The following is a 20,431-nucleotide window of genomic DNA, read 5'->3' as shown; positions in this document are numbered from 1 at the left end:
CATGCTGGAAGGGCTTTGTCATTTAAGAAACGACAAAAAAATAAGTAAATATTAAATCTTCTGATTAAAGAGTGACTGAGATCATCATCTTATGGAGAATGAGATGCCAGCTCGCTGACCTGAGTAGCCTGACTTACGGCAACAAGGAACAGAACACCAGACAAAGGCAGCCATGGGAACATGGAGCACAAGTGGAGGCTGGCCGCAAGCTCTAAATGGGCATGGTGTGCAGACACTGCCTGATTTCTCCGGGTGTGTAAATAAACTACTATCCATATGCTGCTACTCATTTGTAGATCAATGGCCTTAGTGACTCCTCCCTGACCATTCACCCTCTCATGCTTCAATAAATTTCCTGACTCAGAAGACCACAGAGCTTTCCTTTCGACTGAGGCAGAACTCTCATCCTTTATCTTGCCTCTCAGCTCAGCTCAGGACTCATTTATCTCCGTTGTCTAACCTTGGCCCTCAACTGTCTTCTCTTCTGAAATTTCCCAAGCATGCCTTCTCCAGGGCTGGTGTTATGCCACCTCTGTTGAAATCTTCCATCTGTCTTCATATTATCACCTTGCTGCAAATCCCTTTTATCCACATAAAATTCATTAAACTCAAACTTTAAGTCCAACATAGGAGTATGTTACTGCCCATCTCTCACATTTACATCCCCCGTCCACAAAGAACTCAGCTGCTTCATTTTAGATTCATGTGCAAAATTGACGTCTTGTTCTTAAAACCCTGCAATGTAGCTTTTGATACGACCTACCTTGTAGGCCTTCTTTATTCATTCCCTTCTATGCTACATCTGCTTGTTCAGCATTAGCAAGCCAGTCAGTCACACAGTTGAGTCACTGTAAGGTATAAGCCGCCTTCTCTATTTCCAGGCATCTAGAAGATACTACTTTCCACCTCAAGTCTCCATCTTATTCCAGTTCTTTATTCCCTTCACTCTTGCTCCTTAGTTTTTCCTCCCATGCTGTTTTCGGTCCTTTTAAAAAAGTGTGTAACTATTTACCTCAAGGTCTTTGTATAGGAAAAGGTACTCAGAATAATGTGGTACTGTAACAGGACACTTCATTAGATCTTTGAATTTAGATTAGTTTATACAACAAACAGTTAATGCAAAGGTGCCCAAACTTTGCAACAAGGCAGGCTGCATAGGCAGTTTGCCAGGTGCCTGAGAACTGTACATAATTTGCATATAAATCTATATATTATATCAACTACTACAGTTAAGGCTAAAACAAGATTTCCATTCTAACATTGAATTTTCACATGCTCTTAACTTTCCAAAACGTTCTCCTTTTGTGCTGAAATTTTTCATGTTTGATCTCTATCTGAAGGTGAATTGTTCTGAAAAGTTTCAGCTAAATCTGTTCAGCCTTTTAAGTTTTCTGAGTATAAGCCCCACCTACTGGGTCTGTTGTATGAACAAGTACTGAGCACACATTGTGTTCCTGTAAGGATAACAGATGAACTCAAACTTCAGACTTGCTTGTTAAAGCACACTGACATCCCAAATACATGCTTAGCTAAATCTGAAGAAAAAATAGTTTAAGAGTAACCAGGTTTGAAAATGTAGGGCTGATTAAATAGAAGCTTCTGCTAAGCTGCTGGCTGTGAACACTCGTGCTCACAGGTAGCTATTTCGTTCCAGGATTTTAAAAGATCAGCTGCTGAAGCAGGATAATGTCAGGTTGATTAACTGAAATGATTTGGACCACAGGATGGAGGAGCTTTTAAGAGCAGCCAGTTTGCTTAGGTCTGGAATAAGTTGCTTACTTACAGCACCTTTGCAGCTCCGAAAGCACATGAGCTCCAGGAACACTGCATCAGACAAGGAGCCATTGTAGGTTGTTATCTGGACAACCCAGTGAGTTCAATGAGCAGGTGTTCACTGTGTAGTGAGTCAGGATAGGGTGTAAAACGTGCCAGATGATTAGCTCTGCTCTGAAGTTGTGTATTTGTTCAGTGTATACACCATCAAAAACCTCCCCACGGCACATGGCACTGTTACAGGACTAGTTGCATTTGTCCCTTTTGTGGTCCTGTTTGAATGCACCCCCTCAGATGTCAGGACTTGTGCTTGTATCTATCCTGGGGTGGAATTCCGCAGTTCTCCCGCTCTTAGACTGAGCCCTGAGCTACAGCATTGAGAAAATGGATTTTAAAACAGTCTATACATATCTATCTTAACAAAAGGCTGATGGTAAACTAAGCATGTCTAACTTCTTCAGACACCGTCAGAGGAGCATTTTGTATCTCAGCCTAGTTCTTTCAAACAACTCCTGCCTTTGCTGAGAAAGAGAGCATGCCTTTTTTAAACTCCCATGGCTTTTTTTAGTCTTCTGCATTCCGGGCCTTTAGCCATTCTAGACAAAATTAGTTTTGCAGTTTGGCTGGGGAGAAGATAAATATTTTCAAAGCTAACACTTTGGGTATTATCCCTTAACAAGTGTGAAGTGTTTGCTATGGGGTGGTTTATCTTGAGCCATTTCTTCCTTTCCTGCTTGTCTTTCTAGACAGCCCTATATTAAACTAAAACAACACAGTCATAATGCAAACATCCCAATAACCAGGTCAACATGCAGCATTTTTGAATGATTACCAACCAGCTCCAAATCCATCAACATGTATGACAAACTCCACAGAACTGAAATCCTCTATGGTTCTTTTTCTGCACAGTTTAAATCCAGCCAAACTGCAGGGAGTGCATCAGACCTCTGTGTAACAATTTGGATTAATCAGGGTTCAGATAATTGAGGTTTAACTATGATGCATTACAAGATATTTGTATATTCTGCTGGTGAAGCCTATGACATTTTTGTGCTATGCAAGCTAAATGTGGTACTAGAAAGTCCAGAGAAGGTAAATGCAAAGAAACTATTACCAATGCAACATTATGATTGTAAACTCAAGCACTCAAATCAGGAAACTCAAAAGGCTAAGATTTCTCTTGCAAAGTTAACTCAGCCATGTTGCTCATATGAGGTATTTTTTTATTCCTAGTTTCCAAGTTAAATACATGTATTATTGTTTGGTACAAATGAATGTAGTAGGACATGCAACATGAGTTAATTAACACTGAGTGTTAAGAAAACCTTGAGGGAACACCATGGAAAATTCCAGTCTAATCTGGCCAACAAATAAGGAAATGCCAAACAAAAGTGTTAAAATTTGCTTTTATTTTTCTTTAGACGAGAATTCTAGGCAAACCGGTGTGCCTTGGTTTCACAAAATATTTTTCCAGTACACAAACAATGGTTTTAAAAGTGTTGTCAGAAGTATAAACTGAGAGTCAGGCCATCTCCTTTTGTTGGAGATTATATCAAATACCAGATTTTTCTCTTTAGTTATTGTACTCTTGAAGAGCCTGCGCCATGAAGAGTTTGCCCAGGTTCTGTGCAGTAAACTCCTTGATATTCTGGCAATAGTTATTAATTTGACCTGTCAACAGGAAAAAACAAAAAACTCTGATTATAATTTAAAATTCAAACAGCATTTGTTATTGAAACATACCATTTCTATAAGGTAGAACAGCATCCTGCACAATTTGACTGCTCCTATGCTTAGAGATTTGAAGGAGTCTTTAAATACGCAAATAGAGTTTGGAAGAACAGGAAATAAATAAGCAGAATGGATAAGTTAGTACGCATTAAAATGAATTATCACTCCTGTACGCAGAATCCAATTTTAATTCCAAAAAAGTTGCATCACATGCAACTTCTGAAAAGGCAGCTGAACGATATAAAGGATAAACAATTCATGGTGCTGTGTGGGATGCTTAACCACATCAATTAACTGTTTGAATTTAGAAGCCCTAAAAACACCGCAAGGCTAAATTTCAGTTTAATTCTTACTCATTTGCTGTCCCAGTTAAAAAAGAATCATCATATGTGTTCCACTATTAGTTTGAAAACTCTCCCATCTGATGTTTAGTTGGCCATGTTTTCACCAAATATTTCACTTTATTAGCAATTTCAAAAATCCTTAGGCTATGAAGACTTGTCAGTGCTATACAGATCAAACATCTCCATAAAACCATTTTTATACAAGTGCTTCTACAAGTTATTTATCCTGTTTGTCAGGAATAGCAAACCAAAGCCAGTTTAATCAAAATTAAGACTGTTTAGCAGACCAATAAACTTTCAATTTAATGCTCTATTTAAAAGTTTTTAAACGACTCAGACACAAAACAGTTACGTTTTATTCTTTATCTCCAAACTTAACTCCATATGAATTGAAGAAGTGGATGCTTTCAGTTCTTCCCCAACTATGCTAAAGAGAACAAATGGAGAAAGTGTTTTGGCTGAAGGCTATTTTTGCTTTGGACTATAATTGTTTTCACTTTCCCTTCTTGTAGAAGACTGAGCCATAACCCACCATCATAAAAGCAAGCACACTCACTTTCTCTATTACATTGCGTAAAACGTTAGCGTGTATTTTTCAAGTAGCATTGTGCTGCTAAGATTCATTATCCAAGACAAATTGTACCAAGACAACACTCAGAATTCTGAGACCTCAGAAGGATTAATAAACCAGGATACTTATTGTTTTAAAGCTATACTATAAAAGTGACTCACCGAAGCTTGTTTTCTCCCTCATTTGAATTGTTTCAAGCAACAAGGCTAAGGGCCAATTCTTTTAATTTTGTATTTGTGTGATTGGTTAGTTGCTCATTCCTTCCACTGCACCAGACTACACAGGGCTTTATTTTAATTCTCTCTCTCACTCTCTGTATATGGTGTGTGTAAAAATCTTCCAAATTACTTCAAACGGCATGAGAATTCAAAATATTAGGGAGCTAATATATCTGAGTGCCTTTCAAGTGAATGTTATCCAATTAGTGGCAACAGTCAACTGGCTCAACAAGCAGAAGAAACTCAAATATAATCCTCATCCTAATATTAAGCAATTCTCTTTCTTGTCATGTCTCCCATCCTAGGATTCTTTGGGGGTGGGGGTGCGGGGGGGGGGCGCTTGGGTTCTATGTTTCTGCTCCTGGCTGCATCTCTGGTATCTGTCTTGTACGTCCTACCAAGCACAGGAAATGGGAGACGAGCTGGAGTCAGGTGTGGCAATCAGTGGCTGCACAAGAGGAGAGGCTGAACATGTAGGAGAAGCCCATGCTCTGTTTCCACTCACCACTTCTTTCACTGGGAGAGAAAATGAAACTGTTCTTCACCTAGAGCTCCACTGGCCAGATTTAATTCTCCCAGCTGTGAGAGAACTTGATCTGAAGAGGAGATGAAAGTGCACGATCCCCACATCCACAAAAATTTAAAGCTCTCCCCTACAAACTAGCTTTAGATCTCTATTTCAGTTTAATACTGTGGTTACCTTTAAACTTAGGCTACACAATTTTTCATCAGCATTTGTTATATTCCTTAGGTATTTCCCTAGAGAGACTAAGCAAAGGGAAACAGAGCAAACATGGAGATATCACATGACATCATATGTAAAGTAAAAGCAGGATATTAAAGGTTTCCGAGTAGCAGTCGTGTTAGTCTGTATCCGCAAAAATGAACAGGAGGACTTGTGGCACCTTAGAGACTAACAAATTTATTAGAGCATAAGCTTTCGTGAGCTACAGCCCACTTCATCGGATGCACAGAATGGAACATATAGTAATATATATATATATATATTATCTATTATCAGCAGGAGAAAAAAACTTTTGTAGTGATAATCAAGATGACCCATTTAGCCAGTTGACAAGAAGGTGTGAGGATACTTAACTTAAGGAAATAGATTCAATATGTGTAATGACCCAGCCACCACCCAATCTCTATTCAAACCCAAGTTAATGGTATCTAGTTTGCATATTAATTCAAACTCAGCAGTTTCTCATTGGAGTCTGTTTTTGAAGCTTTTCTGTTGCAAAATTGCCACCCTTAGATCTTTTACTGAGTGGCCAGAGAGGTTGAAGTGTTCTCCTACCGGTTTTTGAATGTTATGATTCCTCATGTCAGATTTGTGTCCATTTATTCTTTTGCGTAGAGACTGTCCGGTTTGGCCAATGTACAAGGCAGAGGGGCATTGCTGGCACATGATGGCACATATCACATTGGTAGATGTGCAGGTGAACGAGCCTCTGATATTGTGGCTGATGTGATTAGGCCCTATGATGGTGTCCCCTGAATAGATATGTGGACAGAGTTGGCACTGGGCTTTGTTGCAAGGATAGGTTCCTGGGTTAGTGTTTGTGTTGTGTGGTTGCTAGTAAGTATTTGCTTCCGGTTGGGGGGCCGTCTATAAGCGAGGACTGGTCTGTCTCCCAAGATCTGAGAGAGGATATTTTTCAGGATATTAAAGGGTAACAACTGTATTTTCCTGTGGCTATGAAGTGAGAAAGATCTCCAGAACCATTACCTGCAATAAGCAGTGAATCCATTCTGGCAGGGGGCTGTGGAGGTTTGAACAGTTTGCTCATGTCCTCTTCAGGAAGCGGAGGCTCTCCTCGACTCTGCCGCTGTAAGTTTTCTTGCTGACGTCTCTGCTGGTACTGGAAACAATGCAACAAACAAAGATTGTGGTAGGATTCTTAACACAAGTATAGCTGACTAAAGGGAAGCTTCTCAAGTGCAGCCAACAAAGGAATTAAAGGGGTTACTTCACCCATATGTGGATTTTATTTAATAAAACCTGCCCAATCCCCCAAAAGTACAAACCAAAATTAATTACACTCAGAATGCCTATATATCAATAGGGGTTTTATTAAAAAATATGTTTAACTTTACTTTTGAGTTGGGACTTTTGTAAGCAGAAAGATGTACTGTAACATTCTGTACTGGAAGGAGGTTAAAATCCATTTTTACTGAAGCTAAGTCAGCAGTATATTTGATAGAAAGATCAGCAGGGTGCAAAAGACTCAATTTTCTCAATCAGTCAAATGAGTGGCTAGAATTTAAGTGTACAAGAAGCCAATTACCTTTAGTAATTTTGAAGCAGATAAAAATAAATACACACAAATTTAGAAATTCCTAAGTCCTAAATCAACACAATGTTGTTGCTGTATGACAGGAGGAAAAGACCCCTTAATAACGTTCTCTTCAGCTGAAGAGTGAAAACCACAAATCAACGATACAGAGTTGGTTAAAACAAGTTATTGTCCATCAGTACATCTCAAGCTTTATTAGTTCTTTTATGCATTACAAGTGCTTGGGTATGTTGCCACTTAGAAGTCATTACTGTATGGGCCACTAGAAGGAAGAATTAAAGTAATTTGTCTGGTTTATTAAAGAAGGTGTTTACAGTTTGTTCTTATAGTTCTTCCCTTTTCAATTCTATTTTTACAATATTTTTAAATTAAGCGAAGCAGGACCACTTTTCAGCCATTAGCTGAATATTTATGTTTTTACAAAATGTTACATTTATGTTTAAAGAGATATAAATATTTTAGAAGCCATTTAACGTATTTTGTGTGGTACCATACATATAAAAATGAATGCTGGGATTAGCTAGATATATGCAGATAGTAAAGGCATAAACTTTAATCTGTATCTTGCTCACTTAAACTCATAGCAAATGTATTTAAATATGAAGGCCAAAAGTCACACATGATATCTTAATCATCAGTTTGATACATCAGCGCAGAGGTAGCTGAATGCATTTCAGTATGCTACCAGGTACGAAATGTTGTCAATCAACAATTTTTCAGCAGCAATGACAAATGTGGTCTTCAGGCCACATTAATAAAGAAAAGGTTAAACATTCATATATCTGCATGTGAGGGAGTTACATTACATTGCACCATCCACTTCTCTGCAGCTGGGTTCTTGTTTCTTATCAAAATTGCTTTCTCTTAATCACAATTGCTCCGTTTTATAAATGAAGTACAGACTGCTAACTACACTGCAATGATCCACTACTAAAGCAATTAAAGTTAGTAAAGAAATGAGGTGCAACACCCTGGAACCTACTTCACTTGGATTTTCCAAATAAATGCCTCTTTGCATTATTCACATAACCTTGGCAATACAAAGTGAAAACAGAGTGTGTCATCTGATGTTACCATCTCTCTATTCTAAGTAGGCAGATGTTTGTGGCAAAGTGTTTCAAATAATGCACAGAAAGTTAGCTTTCTGAACAAACCTCTATATGTAGCAGCTGACATGCAGTGAGCTTCTAATGTGTAGTTTGAATGGTATTAAATGTAGCCTTATACGATGCTTCACCCTCATTTTGTGGGGAAACAAGCTTTGATTCAGCTTCTCTCAGCTACCAACCTGGTGTTTCTGCTGCTGCTGCTTGCTTGTGTTCCTCAGGTAAGTGTTGTATTTAACTATATCCTGGCTCATTTCATCCACTCTGTCCATCAGCAATTGCAGGCTCTTCCCCAAGTGATTACTGAAATACAAGCATAATTTCTTACTGGTAAAACCATAAAAATATTTTGAAATTCAAATGCATTACAAAAGTCACTTGACCACTGTTCTTGCCCAATAGTACAGCTAGTTAGTTTCCTTCTATAACTTCATAGTAACATGGTATGCATTTATTGAAAACCATTTATTGTTTAAGGACAATTCTACTAGAATGTCTGCCACTTACCACCCAATGTATTTCAATGTTTTTCTTTAAAAAAAGAAAACTGGAGAGAGGAAGTTACTGCTAGTGAAAGTCCAGGCCCAGTATAACCACATATCTATCTAGGTATTTATTTGCCTTCCATCATCATAATATCTAAGCATCCATGGTCATAGCTTTCTGGACATCTATACTTAGCAGCTAACAGGGAGCTTCAGGGGGAGTAGTGGTTTCAGTCAGGTAGAGTGTGCAACCAGAAAGAAGGTGTGGGAAGACTCCCTCACTTAGCTCCGTAAAGCCATTTCCTAACCTCAATCACCTGCAATCCAGGCCAAATGTATCCAAAAACAGCGTGACGGATTTGTGATGTGCACCCCTAAACAGTTCCAATACAAGGGCTATGTTCCAAATGTTTAGTTTAAAGTCACTGTTAGCCCTATGCAATCTTCTTGGGTCTCTTGATGGATCAGTTAAATATTCTTCAAGGCTTCATAAAATTAACTAGGCTACCAAGCCACACTTGGAAGTTCTGAAGACATCACTTGCCCTTTAGTCATTGACAGACGGAGTTGCTTCCAGTCAGGCCAACTCAACATTCCATCCTGCAGGCCATAGGGAAGCAGCAAGGCTGGGTGGGTCCAATTTACGTTGTATGATCGGCAAGCTTGTCCAGACAAATGCAGTCTGTTTAACAATTTTTATTACCACTTTTTTTTTTTTTTTTTTAGCAATTTATGTTCAGTATTTTACAGGACAAGATGGTTTTCACCCAAGAGCTCAGAAGGAACTCAAATATGAAATTGCAGAACTGTAATTTGAAACCTATTGCTGAAACAAAACTCTGTACCAGATAACTGGAAGGCAGCTAATGTAACAATAGTTTTTAAAAAGGGCTCCAGAGGTGATCCTGGCAATTACAGGACAGTATGCCTAACTTCATTGCTGGGCAAACTGGTAGAAACTATGGTAAAGAACAGAATGATCAGACGCATAGATGAATATAACATATTGGGGGGGAAGAGTCAACACGGCTTCTGTAAAGGGAAATCATGCCTCACCCATGTATTAGAATTCTTTGAAGGTGTCAACAAGCATGTGGATAAGCATGACCCAGTTGACAGAGTACTTGGATTTCCAGAAAGCCTAGACACAGGTCTCTCACCAACTCTTAAGGAAACTAATTAGTCATGGGATAACAGGGAAGATTCTCTCATGGATCAGTAACTAGCTAAAAAGACAGAAAAACCAAAGCATAAGTGGTCAGTTTTTCACAATGGAGAGAGGTAAACAGCAGGATCCCCCAAGGATATGTACTTGGACCTGTGCTGTTCAACATACTCAAATGATCTGGATAATTTCAAGATAGTTAAGTCCAAAGCAGACTACAAAGATTTACAGGCAGATCTCACAAAACTGGGTCATGGGCAACAAAGTGATAGATGAAATTCAACCTTGACAGGTCAAAGTAATGCACACTGGAAAAAATAAGCTCAATTACACATATATTATGTGTAGTTCTCAATTAGGTGTTACTATTCAAGAAAGACTGAGGAGTCATTGTGGACAGTTCTCTGAAAAGTTCAACTCAATGTACAGCAGTGGTCAACAAGGCTAATAGAATGTTAGGAACTATTAGGAAAGGGATAAAAAAATGTAGAAAATATAATACCACTATGTAAATACATGGTGCATCCACACCATGTATTTAATATCGTGTCCACTTCTGTTCACCCCATCTCAAAAAGCAGAATTGGAAAGGTTCAGAAAAGGGCAATGAAGGTGATCAAGGGTATGGAATGGCTTCCATATGAGGAGATACTAAAAATATTAGGGCTGTTCAGATGAGGAAAGGAGTGATATGACAGATTAAGGGGGGATATGACAGAGGTCTTTAAAATCATGAATGTTGTGGAAAAAGTGAATACAGAAGTGATATTTAACTTTTCCCACAATACAAAAAACAGAGGTCACCGGATTAAATTAATAGGCAGCACGTTTAATACCAACAAGAGGAAGCACTTTTTCACACAACACAAAATTAACTTATAGAACTCATTGCCATGGGATGTTGTGATGGCCAAACGTATAGCTGGATTCAAAGAACTAGATAAGTTCATGGAGGATAGGTCCATCAATGGCTATTAGCCAAGATGGTCAGGGACGCAACCCCATGCTCTGGGTGTCCCTGAACCTCTGACTGCCAGAAGCCAGAAGGGGAAGACTGGGGTAGATCTCTCCAAAACTGCTATGTTCTCTGTACTCCCCGTGAAGCTCTGGTACTGGCCATTGTTGGAGACAAGATACTAGCTAGATGGACCAGTATAGTCATTCTTATGTTCTTGAGCAAATTAATTTTTTTCACAAAACTTTTAGTATGGTATTTATGGTAACAGAATTCATACCAAATAGGAGTGTGGGGGAAGCGATATAGTTGCTCTGTATTTTACCTCTTTGACTGATTGGAAGCAGGGCTTGCTGGCTTCAGAGTGAGCAGTGCTCAGCCATACTTGGCTTCAGGCCAGTTAGTCACACAGACTCAATTCTTCTTTTCTCTACTGAAATACATTACCAGCAGTTTTTAGTTAGCCACCCTGTTTTGTGTACTTCTACATCAGAATCATATAACCACTACTCCTCTAGACTGTCCATATGATTATTTCCCTCGATCTTTTACAATGCATTCTCTCTATACCCTTCACCTGTCTAAAGGTTCTTTATGTGCTGTATTCCAACTGGAAACAACCAGCAGATATGATAGTGGCATAAATCTAAGGGAACAGTATATAGTTTACCCCCGCACCCCTCCCCACATACAAACGTAGCCTTTAAAAGTGAAAATTGCTCCTGCAAAAGCCAGGAAATACAGAGTTACAGCTTAAAGCAGCTTGTGCACCAAGCACAACATGGTATATGCTGAGAAAGTAGCTAAGGGAGCTCATCATTGTCTCTAAGTATTGGGCCTGCTATTTGACAATTCACTCTAAGCAGAGTCTCCTGTTCATTCAGCTGAGAACCTTATCTATTAGTTTCACCCCACTATTTAATTTCTACTCAAGTTTTAAAATCTCTTGGGGGGGGGGGGGGGGGGGGCGGGAGGAGGGGGAAGAGGGGATAAAAGCTTCAACTACACAGTAGCAAGAAAGGTGTCCCTATAATTATTTTTGAACTTCCTGCTTTGTTTTTTGTTTTGGGGCTTGTTTTTTGAGCATTTTAACTGTATGATATTAGAACTGTGGAATACTGCCATGACCATGGGTGTGTGTATTTTCCGCTTTTTACAGAGTTTATATTACCCAGAGCGTTTGCACTGGATATTATCAGAAGCAAGTGCCTATGTGTACACGCACACTAATGGCCTTGTAGGGCATGTGGGTATCACAAATACATAATTATTTTACAGATAGTGTCCACATGAAATATAGCTAGTTACAGAGAATGATTTTATGTGAATCTCTCTGGGGCCAGTTCAGTTTAGCAGAATACTGAAACAGGGAGTTATTGTTAGAAGTTGTAGTAATATGGTGTTTGCTTTCACTGCCGGGGAAACTAAAAACTGAAAACCGATAACTTAAACAGATGTGAACGGAGACATGAAGTGATAAGTATGCTCCAACTACAGGACCAACTTTTCCAGTTCTCTCACACATCTTATGCCAATTCTTGCTCCTACCTCCTTTAAAAAAATAAAGGGCCAACAGGAACTATTTCAGAGAGTGTAAATGGACATAGACCTGCTTCATAGATGTGTGTGTATGAAACAAATGAAATAAAAGCTTGTTGTACAAAGCCTGACAGGAATCCATATTTAATAAAATACAAACATAACACTTGGTAAAACAAAATTAGTGAAATTGTTTTAGTCACCCTCTACAACAAAAGAACGTATGGACTCTTGTCACTCAGATGGTATGGTGCAGTAAATCCATACAGGTAAAGGGGAGTTTATTAAACACCTAAAACTTATTTGTCAGGTCCAAATGCCAGGCAAAGGAGACATATCTAAGGAAAGACATCTGTGGAAGAGGTTCACTTTTGCATAAAAATTTAGGCTTCTGCACAGTTTCAATCTCTGCAGAGAAAATTTAGTAATAAAGACACTTATTTAGAAGATGCTATTCCCTTCCATAGGAGCTATAACAATACATTGCATTCAGCTCTACATAAAAGATGATATCTCACTGAATGGATTTGCCAGTTCATTTTTTCCCCTTCAAATAAAGATCAGGGACAGAGTAGCAAGAGTGTGTATAAGAAAAATTGTGTGGCAGTTGCACTGTTTGGGAAGGGCCAACCAGTCTCTCTGCAGCCACTCTTCCTCCTTCTCCCAGTAAGAAACTATGTCCCCTTCTGCCACAACATTCTCCTCTTCCTGTGGTGGGATAGCTCTGTGTGACCAAGATGGTGATAGAAAACCCTGTTACTTTGATTTAGGGGTTTGAGGTGCTGAGAGAGCACTTTTACACGCCGATGGGGGAACAGCCTTTAAAAAGGGCATAGGACTAGGAGTCAGGAGACTTGAGTTGTATATTCTCAGTTCTGTGCCTCTCAACAATAAACTTACGCACTCTCTGCCTTAGTTTCCCCATCTGTAAAATGGGGATTATCATAATTACCTTGATCTATACAGCACACTGAGATCTATTAATGAGAAATACCACATGGAAAGGCTAATATTGTTTTTGAGAACCAAGTAACTCATGTCATTTATACAAAAATATTGAGGCTGATACTTGAAAAATATGTCTGCCAAGTAGATGTTACTACAGTAAGTATTCAGTGCATTATGAAAAAATTAGTTTAAGACAAACTGAAAAAAAATGATCCATTGTGAGTTTAGACCTCAAAATGGCTTTTTGAATTTATACTTGGTCATCAAGAGACTGTACAAGAGATGGTAAGAAGAAAGGGAAAACTGCTTGTAATTATTTCTCTCAAGATGTGAAATACCACTGACAGGATTTTAACCCCGAGTCTCAGCCCTCTATCACAAGCCTGGAAGAACTCCCCATGCTTGTGTCTCTCACCAACAGAAGTTGGTCCAATAAAAGATATTACCTCACCCACCTTGTCTCCCCACACTCTTTAAGGCATTCTGGCTCTTAGGATATCAGGAGATTGACAGAGTGCGAGCCAAATCCCCCTACTTGCTGTTGTGTGCCATCCTGAGCTTAACTGCTGCTCCTATAATGTTCTAGCCGGTTCATATTTCATGCCAGGCAAAGCTTTCAAGAAATAATCCAGTCAATATGTGCCTCAAAAGTAAAGGAGGTATCAAGATGTGAAGTCAAAACCACCTCAAAAAGATATACCTCCGAACTCAGAGACGGTGGGTGGATGAGCAAGAGATAATCCTGATGAAATAAGGTCTCCAAAGACGCAGAATGACAAGTAAGCAAGTTTTCCTGATCTGAAGATGCCAACTACCAAGATCATCAATCCAGAAGAGTAAGCAAGCTTGAGGGATCCCTCAAAAAGTGAGTAAAGCTGTAACAGGCAGCAACTTTAAGGTTAATACCATAATGGCAGCAACGTGAACACGGATGGCTTTTAGATATACATATAAAATGAGAAGAAGATATATATATATTTTTTATAAAGGATGTCAATGTGTTTTGCATTTGTCAGGAACAGGAGTTACAGCGAGCCAGTAAGTAATCCTAACAGGCACATAGTGAGACACAATCATGCCAAATGCCTGCCTGCCATTGTCATGTGTTTTCTGCCTCAAACTAAAGTCATTACAGATGACAAAAATATTCGGCAGGTAACAGCAAAAGCCTCTAAAAGCCTCTAGGGCGTCTCGGCAACTGAGGCCTTCAGGGGCACGAGGGACTGGTGGTTGGCCTGGCACTGGAGCCTGCCCGGCTTGGCCAGGGCAGGAGAGGAGGGAGGATTTCAGGGGCCAGTGGCTCGGCCTGGCGCTGGCCCGGCTCAGCCAGGGAGGCCTTCAGGGGTGGGGGGGCCAGCTCAGCCCAGTGTTGGTGCTTGAGTGGCCAGCAGTTCAGCCGGATTCTTGGCTCAGCCTGGACCAGCAACCCGGTGCTCGGAGAGGCCGGTGGCTTGGCCCTACGCATGTGAAGGGGGGTGGGGTTTCGGCCCAGTGCTGGGGCCAGGCCATCAGCTTGGCCCAGTGTGACTCCGGTGGACAGGCCGGGGCTCCTCCGGTCAGGGTGCGGGGGTGGAGGGAAGGCCTTCAGGGCTCCTCCTGTTAAAGGGGGTGGGGCGGGGCTCCGGCATGTGGGGCCTCGGGCATAAGGGGTGGGGCTGGCAGGCTAGCCTCCCCAAAACAGGGGTTCACCTGCTGCCCATTATTGAGGGGGGACATGATAAACAAACAGTCTTCAACTATGTAAAAGGTGGTTATAAAGAGGAGAGTGATAAATTGTTCTCCTGAACCACTGAGGACAGGACAAGAAGTAATGGGAAGTAATTGCAGCAAGGGAGATTTAGGTTGTACATTAGGAATAACTTCCTAACTGTCAGGGTAGTTATGGACTGGAACAAATTACATAGGGAGGTTCTGGACTCTCCATCATTGGGGGTTTTTAAGAACAGGTTGGACAAACACCTGCCAGGAAAGGTCTAGATAATACTTAGGACTATCTCAGGGCAGGGGATTGGACTAGATGACCTACTGAGGTCCCTTCCAGTCCTATATTTCTGTGATTCTATAAGGAAGATCTGATCCACCACTTACCCAATAGACACTATTTGTGAATATCAGTCACAGACTGATTGTGTGTCCAACTGTGTTTTTACCCTACTAAGTACACGGAAACCAGAAGCATATTGTGGGACACACCCCCAACCCCTACAGCTGCAAGGCATCCTGACATTGGAGGTAATGCCTAGCACATCCCTGTGTGTTTATACCAAATATGGTGGCCTGATTGTCTGTTACAATTTGGGTCACCTTTGGAAATATGCCTCTTATGATCCTTAATGTTTTCAGAACCACACTCCTCCAGAACACAAATATGCGAGGGAAGGTTTTACGAGGAAAGACCAAGTTCCTTGAGTGTGAAATCTCTTGGCAGAGGCTCTTGATCCCAAGCTAGACCCTGCCATCACTACAGTTTGGATGGAAGGTGCTTGGAAGGCCATGACTACTGCCAAGCATTTCACAAAGAGACACAGTCAATGCCAAACCAAAAAACAACACATGAAATTGGAAGTGCTATTTGCCCATGACGAACACAAGATATTTCTTATAGGCATTGGAAATATCCCTATGTGCATGTTAATGTCCAAAAGTACCAGAGCACATAGTCAGTAGCCTTCCTCTAGAAACATGTCTCCCATAGTAAATCTTTCCTTTATCCAACATACAAGAAGTCAGATTAGATGGTCACAGTGGGCCCTTCTGGCCTTATATATGAATCTATCAGTAATACTGATATAGGTCACTGATATCTAGAATGGGTCAGAGCTCTCTTATCTTTCTGAATATCAAGTAGTTCTCTTCATGGTGTTAGAGGCTTGAAAAGTCTCTTTGCCAAGAGGAGCTAGATTTCCTGGAGTATCTTTTCCTGATAAGAAATCCAACACCATTCTTTGCTGGGATGGGGTTTGTATGTGTACAGTCTGAGGGTTTTCTGAAACCTGTGCTTGTAGTCCCTCTAAACAAGACTCAGGACTCATGTCAGAGATGACCAAGGGCTACTTGGGGCCAAGAGAAGGTTCTGACAGCCTGAATACAAAGTCAATGCTGGTTTATGAAGTCATGATTTTTCCTTTTGGCTCTTGTGGAAGGGGCATTATGGGCAGGCACCTGGTGAAGATAATTCATGTATACCTTGATTTTCTGAATGCAATGAGGCCTCTGCCAGCTCCCCAAAGAAATTCTCTCTGGTGTAAAGGCAAATCCTCAAGCTTTTCCTGCCCAGAACAGAAACCACAACATCGCCATTACAGAAGACCGGCTAAGTATGACCCTCAAGGAGTACATATTTCATTTATACAGATTGAGGCACAGGCAGCTGTGTAAAGCATCTATTGTAACCTCCACCAACTGGTTGAAAATAGGTTGCAAAGGAATGGCAACCTTATTGGATGAGGTTACTTGGCTCAGGTATCTATCATGCCACCTGTAGATTCCTGGACATGTTTCAACACAAAACCTGCTGCTTGGACAGTTTCTGGAGAAATGTTAGATCCTCCCATGAGAAGTCATAATCTCGTTCCGCTGCAGTGAACGTATCTTATCTGAAAAGTAGTTTTCCAGCTCCTCCAAATCCAAACAACTCTTCATCCCCTTTACCTTCAGCTTGACCCTCCCACAAATTATCTAGGCAATGGCATCTACCCTGGGCTGAAAGTATCTCTCAAAAAATCCCTCCATTCCAAATGTGCTGAGAGTGCCAATTACTCCCACCAGAGAGTGAGAGGATGGCCTGTGTCAGGGCAACCTTGAATGAAATTGGAAAAATGAGTGCCATGACAGGCAGAGGCACAGCTCCTACAGGCCTTTGCTGATCATGGTCAAGAGGGAACTCACTGGAAGGTTCCAGAGGCACTGCTTCAGCTCAGATCGGCAACTAAACAACTAATACTGGGTCTGGTTCGCACACTGCCCTTATATGCCAAAAGAAACCTTTAAGAACTTGGAGCCAATTTGGTACTGAGAAGCCTAGACCAAGGAGTGAGAATTCTGGCATCTCATTGTGATGGAATGCAATTCTGTCACGCTGGTCTCTTCAAAAAAAGAAGGATTACATATTGAAACCATTACACAATAGTCGATACATCCCATCTTCTGCACCACAAAATAATTCATCTTCTTCATCAGCCCAGTAATTGAAACCTGTGATAAAATTATAATCAACATTTCTTATACTATTGTCCAGGGGTATTTTGCCAAAAAATAATATTTACGACAGCTAAATGCTAGAAATCGTTCTCATTTCTAATCTACAACAAAAATTACTAAAATAAAAAAAATTATTTTTTAGACTCTATTGTATACTCTGTTAAAAAGCCATAGAGACTTTATTATAAGAACTTACACATTCATTTTTAAATTTTAAACCAAATAAAATCAGAATTTTAAGACTTTTTAAATAATAATACTGGAATCAGAAGGCAATTATAATGGAAGATGAAAACGAAAACCTAAGAGAGATCAAGAGAGAAGTGAAGTTGTATAAGGTCACAGACTTTATTCAACATTTATAGTGACTAATGAAATTAATCAAAAAAACACAAGAAGGTATTAAGAGAAATGGAAAATGAATGACTAACACTCACTATGAAGATGACAAAGCTGTTGGATGATTCAGAAGAAGGTCTGAGAAAGTTAGTGGAGATTATATACGAATACAGCAAAGAAGATGGTCTAGAATAGAATGTGGACGAGACACAAACTACGGTGGTTTGCAAGGATCACAGGAAAACAGGCAAGGTTTCAGTAAATGACACAGTTGTATAGTGAGAAAGACATTATTGCTACTTAGGAAGCATCATTACAGAAAATAGAAGACTGGACATTGAAATAAGCACCTGAATAGCAGAACAAAAGATATTCTGGAAGATTAAACATCTGATGAGAAGGAACATAAATCTGAAAACTAAATTCCAACTCTGAAAAACCGACTTACAGGTGTGAAACACAGACATTCAAACAAATAGATAATAAAGAAACGGCAATTCTTTGAATTATGGGGTTATAAAAGAATTCAGAAAAAATATGAACAGATTGTGTAACCAACAAAAAAAGTGTTGGAGAGTACGGGAACTCAGTAAACACTCATTAGAGACCTTCTGAAAGAAAGATTCAATTTGCAGGGCACATTAGAGGTTCAGCAGGCAATGCATATTTACAGACACTGGAATGGAAAGTTGATGGCAGAAGACGACGAAGCAGAAAAAGATCATGGATGGACAATATGGTAACCTGGGTGGATGAAAAGGACTATTCATTCACAAAGAGATTAGCAGAGGATCATATGGAATGGGCTGCCATGGTTGCAAACTTTCAGTAATGGAGATGCCATGTAAGAGGAGACAACCCGACACTGGGCTCTCAAACTCTCAGCAAACCTAATGTTACTTTTTAGCAAAATGGATACCATCAACACACCAGGCTTAGTAAAGTCAATCATCATTGAAATCTCTTTTCAAGTACTATATTCTTGTTTAGGAGGGTTGATCATTTTTAACTGCGTATTATTGGCTCAGGAGAACAGATGTGATTTATTTTTTAATAAAATCATTCATATATTATATTTGACAAAAACAATCGAACTAAAGATATTGTTCTATTTTGAGATCTGTTTGGCAATTTTTGTAGGTGCTGAGCATTAGCTGGATCTACAAAATGATTTCTTTAAAGTGAAGAAACACACACTAACTATAAAGATTACTGGGTACACGTTGAGTATGTAAATTATGTATTCTCTGAATTTAAACACTCTGTTTTTACCATGTAGTTTTTGCTTCCCTCAAAGCAGGACAGGAGGGATGACATCTTGGCTCCATTAAAGTCAATGGCAAAACTCCCACTGATTGCAACAAGGCTGGGATTTCACCATGGTGTTAAAGTGTAGCTTGGGAACATGAATAAAGATACGACCATTATTTTAACAAGTACTTACCTTCCAGCCAGACTGAGCAATTCGTGTTTATCTGCTACTGCCGATTTCTTTTCCAGCTCCCAAAGCATAACATTGATCAGGTACGAATTCTTAATTATAATGGGCACCTCTTCAAACATGTGCTCAAATGAAACATTTGCTTTTTTCAATCTGTGAAGCAAGTTTAAATAGTTTTTATACAACCTGCAATTTTGCTCCTTGGGGTCTCTATTCTTGTTCTAGCAACAGCCAATTGGTGATTCCGTAGAGCCCTAGATTTCCAGACCTCCACTGCCAAGCAACACTCAAGCCTCTTTGGTACGAGGCATTTGCATGGAAAAACTTTACATTTATAAAACCTTGTAAAAACTACCCAAGTGAAAAAGCCCTCAAAAGTAAAGCAGATACTTTAATTGCTAATGTGTTATTTACAAGAATAAACCTCCAGCAAAAGACTACAATGGCAAGGTTAACTCTGCCCCACCAGAATATTTTACTGTTTTCCTTACCATCAGTTTTCCTTAATTGGAAGTGACTAGTCACCACACAGCTCTGGAATAAGTTCTAAGTTCACAACCACTATGTTACAATGAAACACACTAATGTTTGTATGGAAAGCTGCAGTCTCGAGTAAGTGAACATATAACTTTAAATGATTTACACAATTAAAAAGAGGATGATGAAATATATTTAAATTCTAGTCAGAACAACAGAATAGAATTTTCTTATTTTTATAACAACATTTTACCTTACATTTATTACCCCTTACTTTTAATTTTTAAACAGACAAAATAGACACGGATACCTTTCATCAGATCAACAAATAAAGGTACAATACACAAGTTTGGGGGCACATGTATTATGTGTACTGAGGCTGAAAACTAAAACATTCACTTCCATTTTTTAGACTAAGCAGCAAACTAGTGGAAATGTTATCTTTAGACACTGAGCAATGAAATGGTTCAGGTTTTCTGAATGAAAGCTTTGCGTGGGTTTATTTTTTGATGCTGAGCACTGAGATGATTAGGGGGAAAGATGTCATGCTAGCAGCTGCTTCCATTATAAGTGGTTACTCAATGGCAGGGTAAAACAAGCAACATTGTTGTAACCAATCAATCAAACAACACAATTCACAAAACATTTTCTCGCCACAAAAATAGTAAAACTTGTTATTTGATTAGCCAGTCTCAAGAACAGCTGTATTTTTAGAGGTCTCTATTTTTGGCCAAGAGATCGTTTATTATTATTGACAATGTGATAGTGCTAACAGGCCTCATTGTGCTAGGCACCCTAGACTGACAGGTCTGCTTTGGAAGCACAGCAAATATTCTGAA

The 20,431-nt window shown here is 39.6% G+C and overlaps 1 protein-coding gene across 2 annotated transcripts in view; it reads right to left on the bottom strand.

Moving 5' to 3' along the window:
• Nucleotides 1-3,165: 3,165 nt before the first annotated feature.
• The window catches only part of EIF3H (eukaryotic translation initiation factor 3 subunit H), a 121,916-nt gene continuing 104,650 nt past the window's right edge, over nucleotides 3,166-20,431 (bottom strand). Inside the window, exons 5-8 of one of the 2 annotated variants that reach the window (XM_037892094.2) lie at nucleotides 19,119-19,268; nucleotides 8,226-8,346; nucleotides 6,370-6,502; nucleotides 3,166-3,444 (exon numbers count right to left, since the gene is read on the bottom strand). In XM_037892094.2, coding sequence (XP_037748022.1) covers nucleotides 3,347-3,444; nucleotides 6,370-6,502; nucleotides 8,226-8,346; nucleotides 19,119-19,268 — 502 coding nt within the window. In that variant the 3' untranslated portion in view covers nucleotides 3,166-3,346. The remainder of the gene's footprint in view (nucleotides 3,445-6,369; nucleotides 6,503-8,225; nucleotides 8,347-19,118; nucleotides 19,269-20,431) is intronic. The other variant, XM_043539161.1, reaches the window with a different exon arrangement.

Source organism: Chelonia mydas, chromosome 2, assembly GCF_015237465.2.
Source record: "Chelonia mydas isolate rCheMyd1 chromosome 2, rCheMyd1.pri.v2, whole genome shotgun sequence".
Taxonomy (NCBI): domain Eukaryota; kingdom Metazoa; phylum Chordata; order Testudines; family Cheloniidae; genus Chelonia; species Chelonia mydas.
This window is presented reverse-complemented; position numbering and strand designations above follow the sequence as displayed.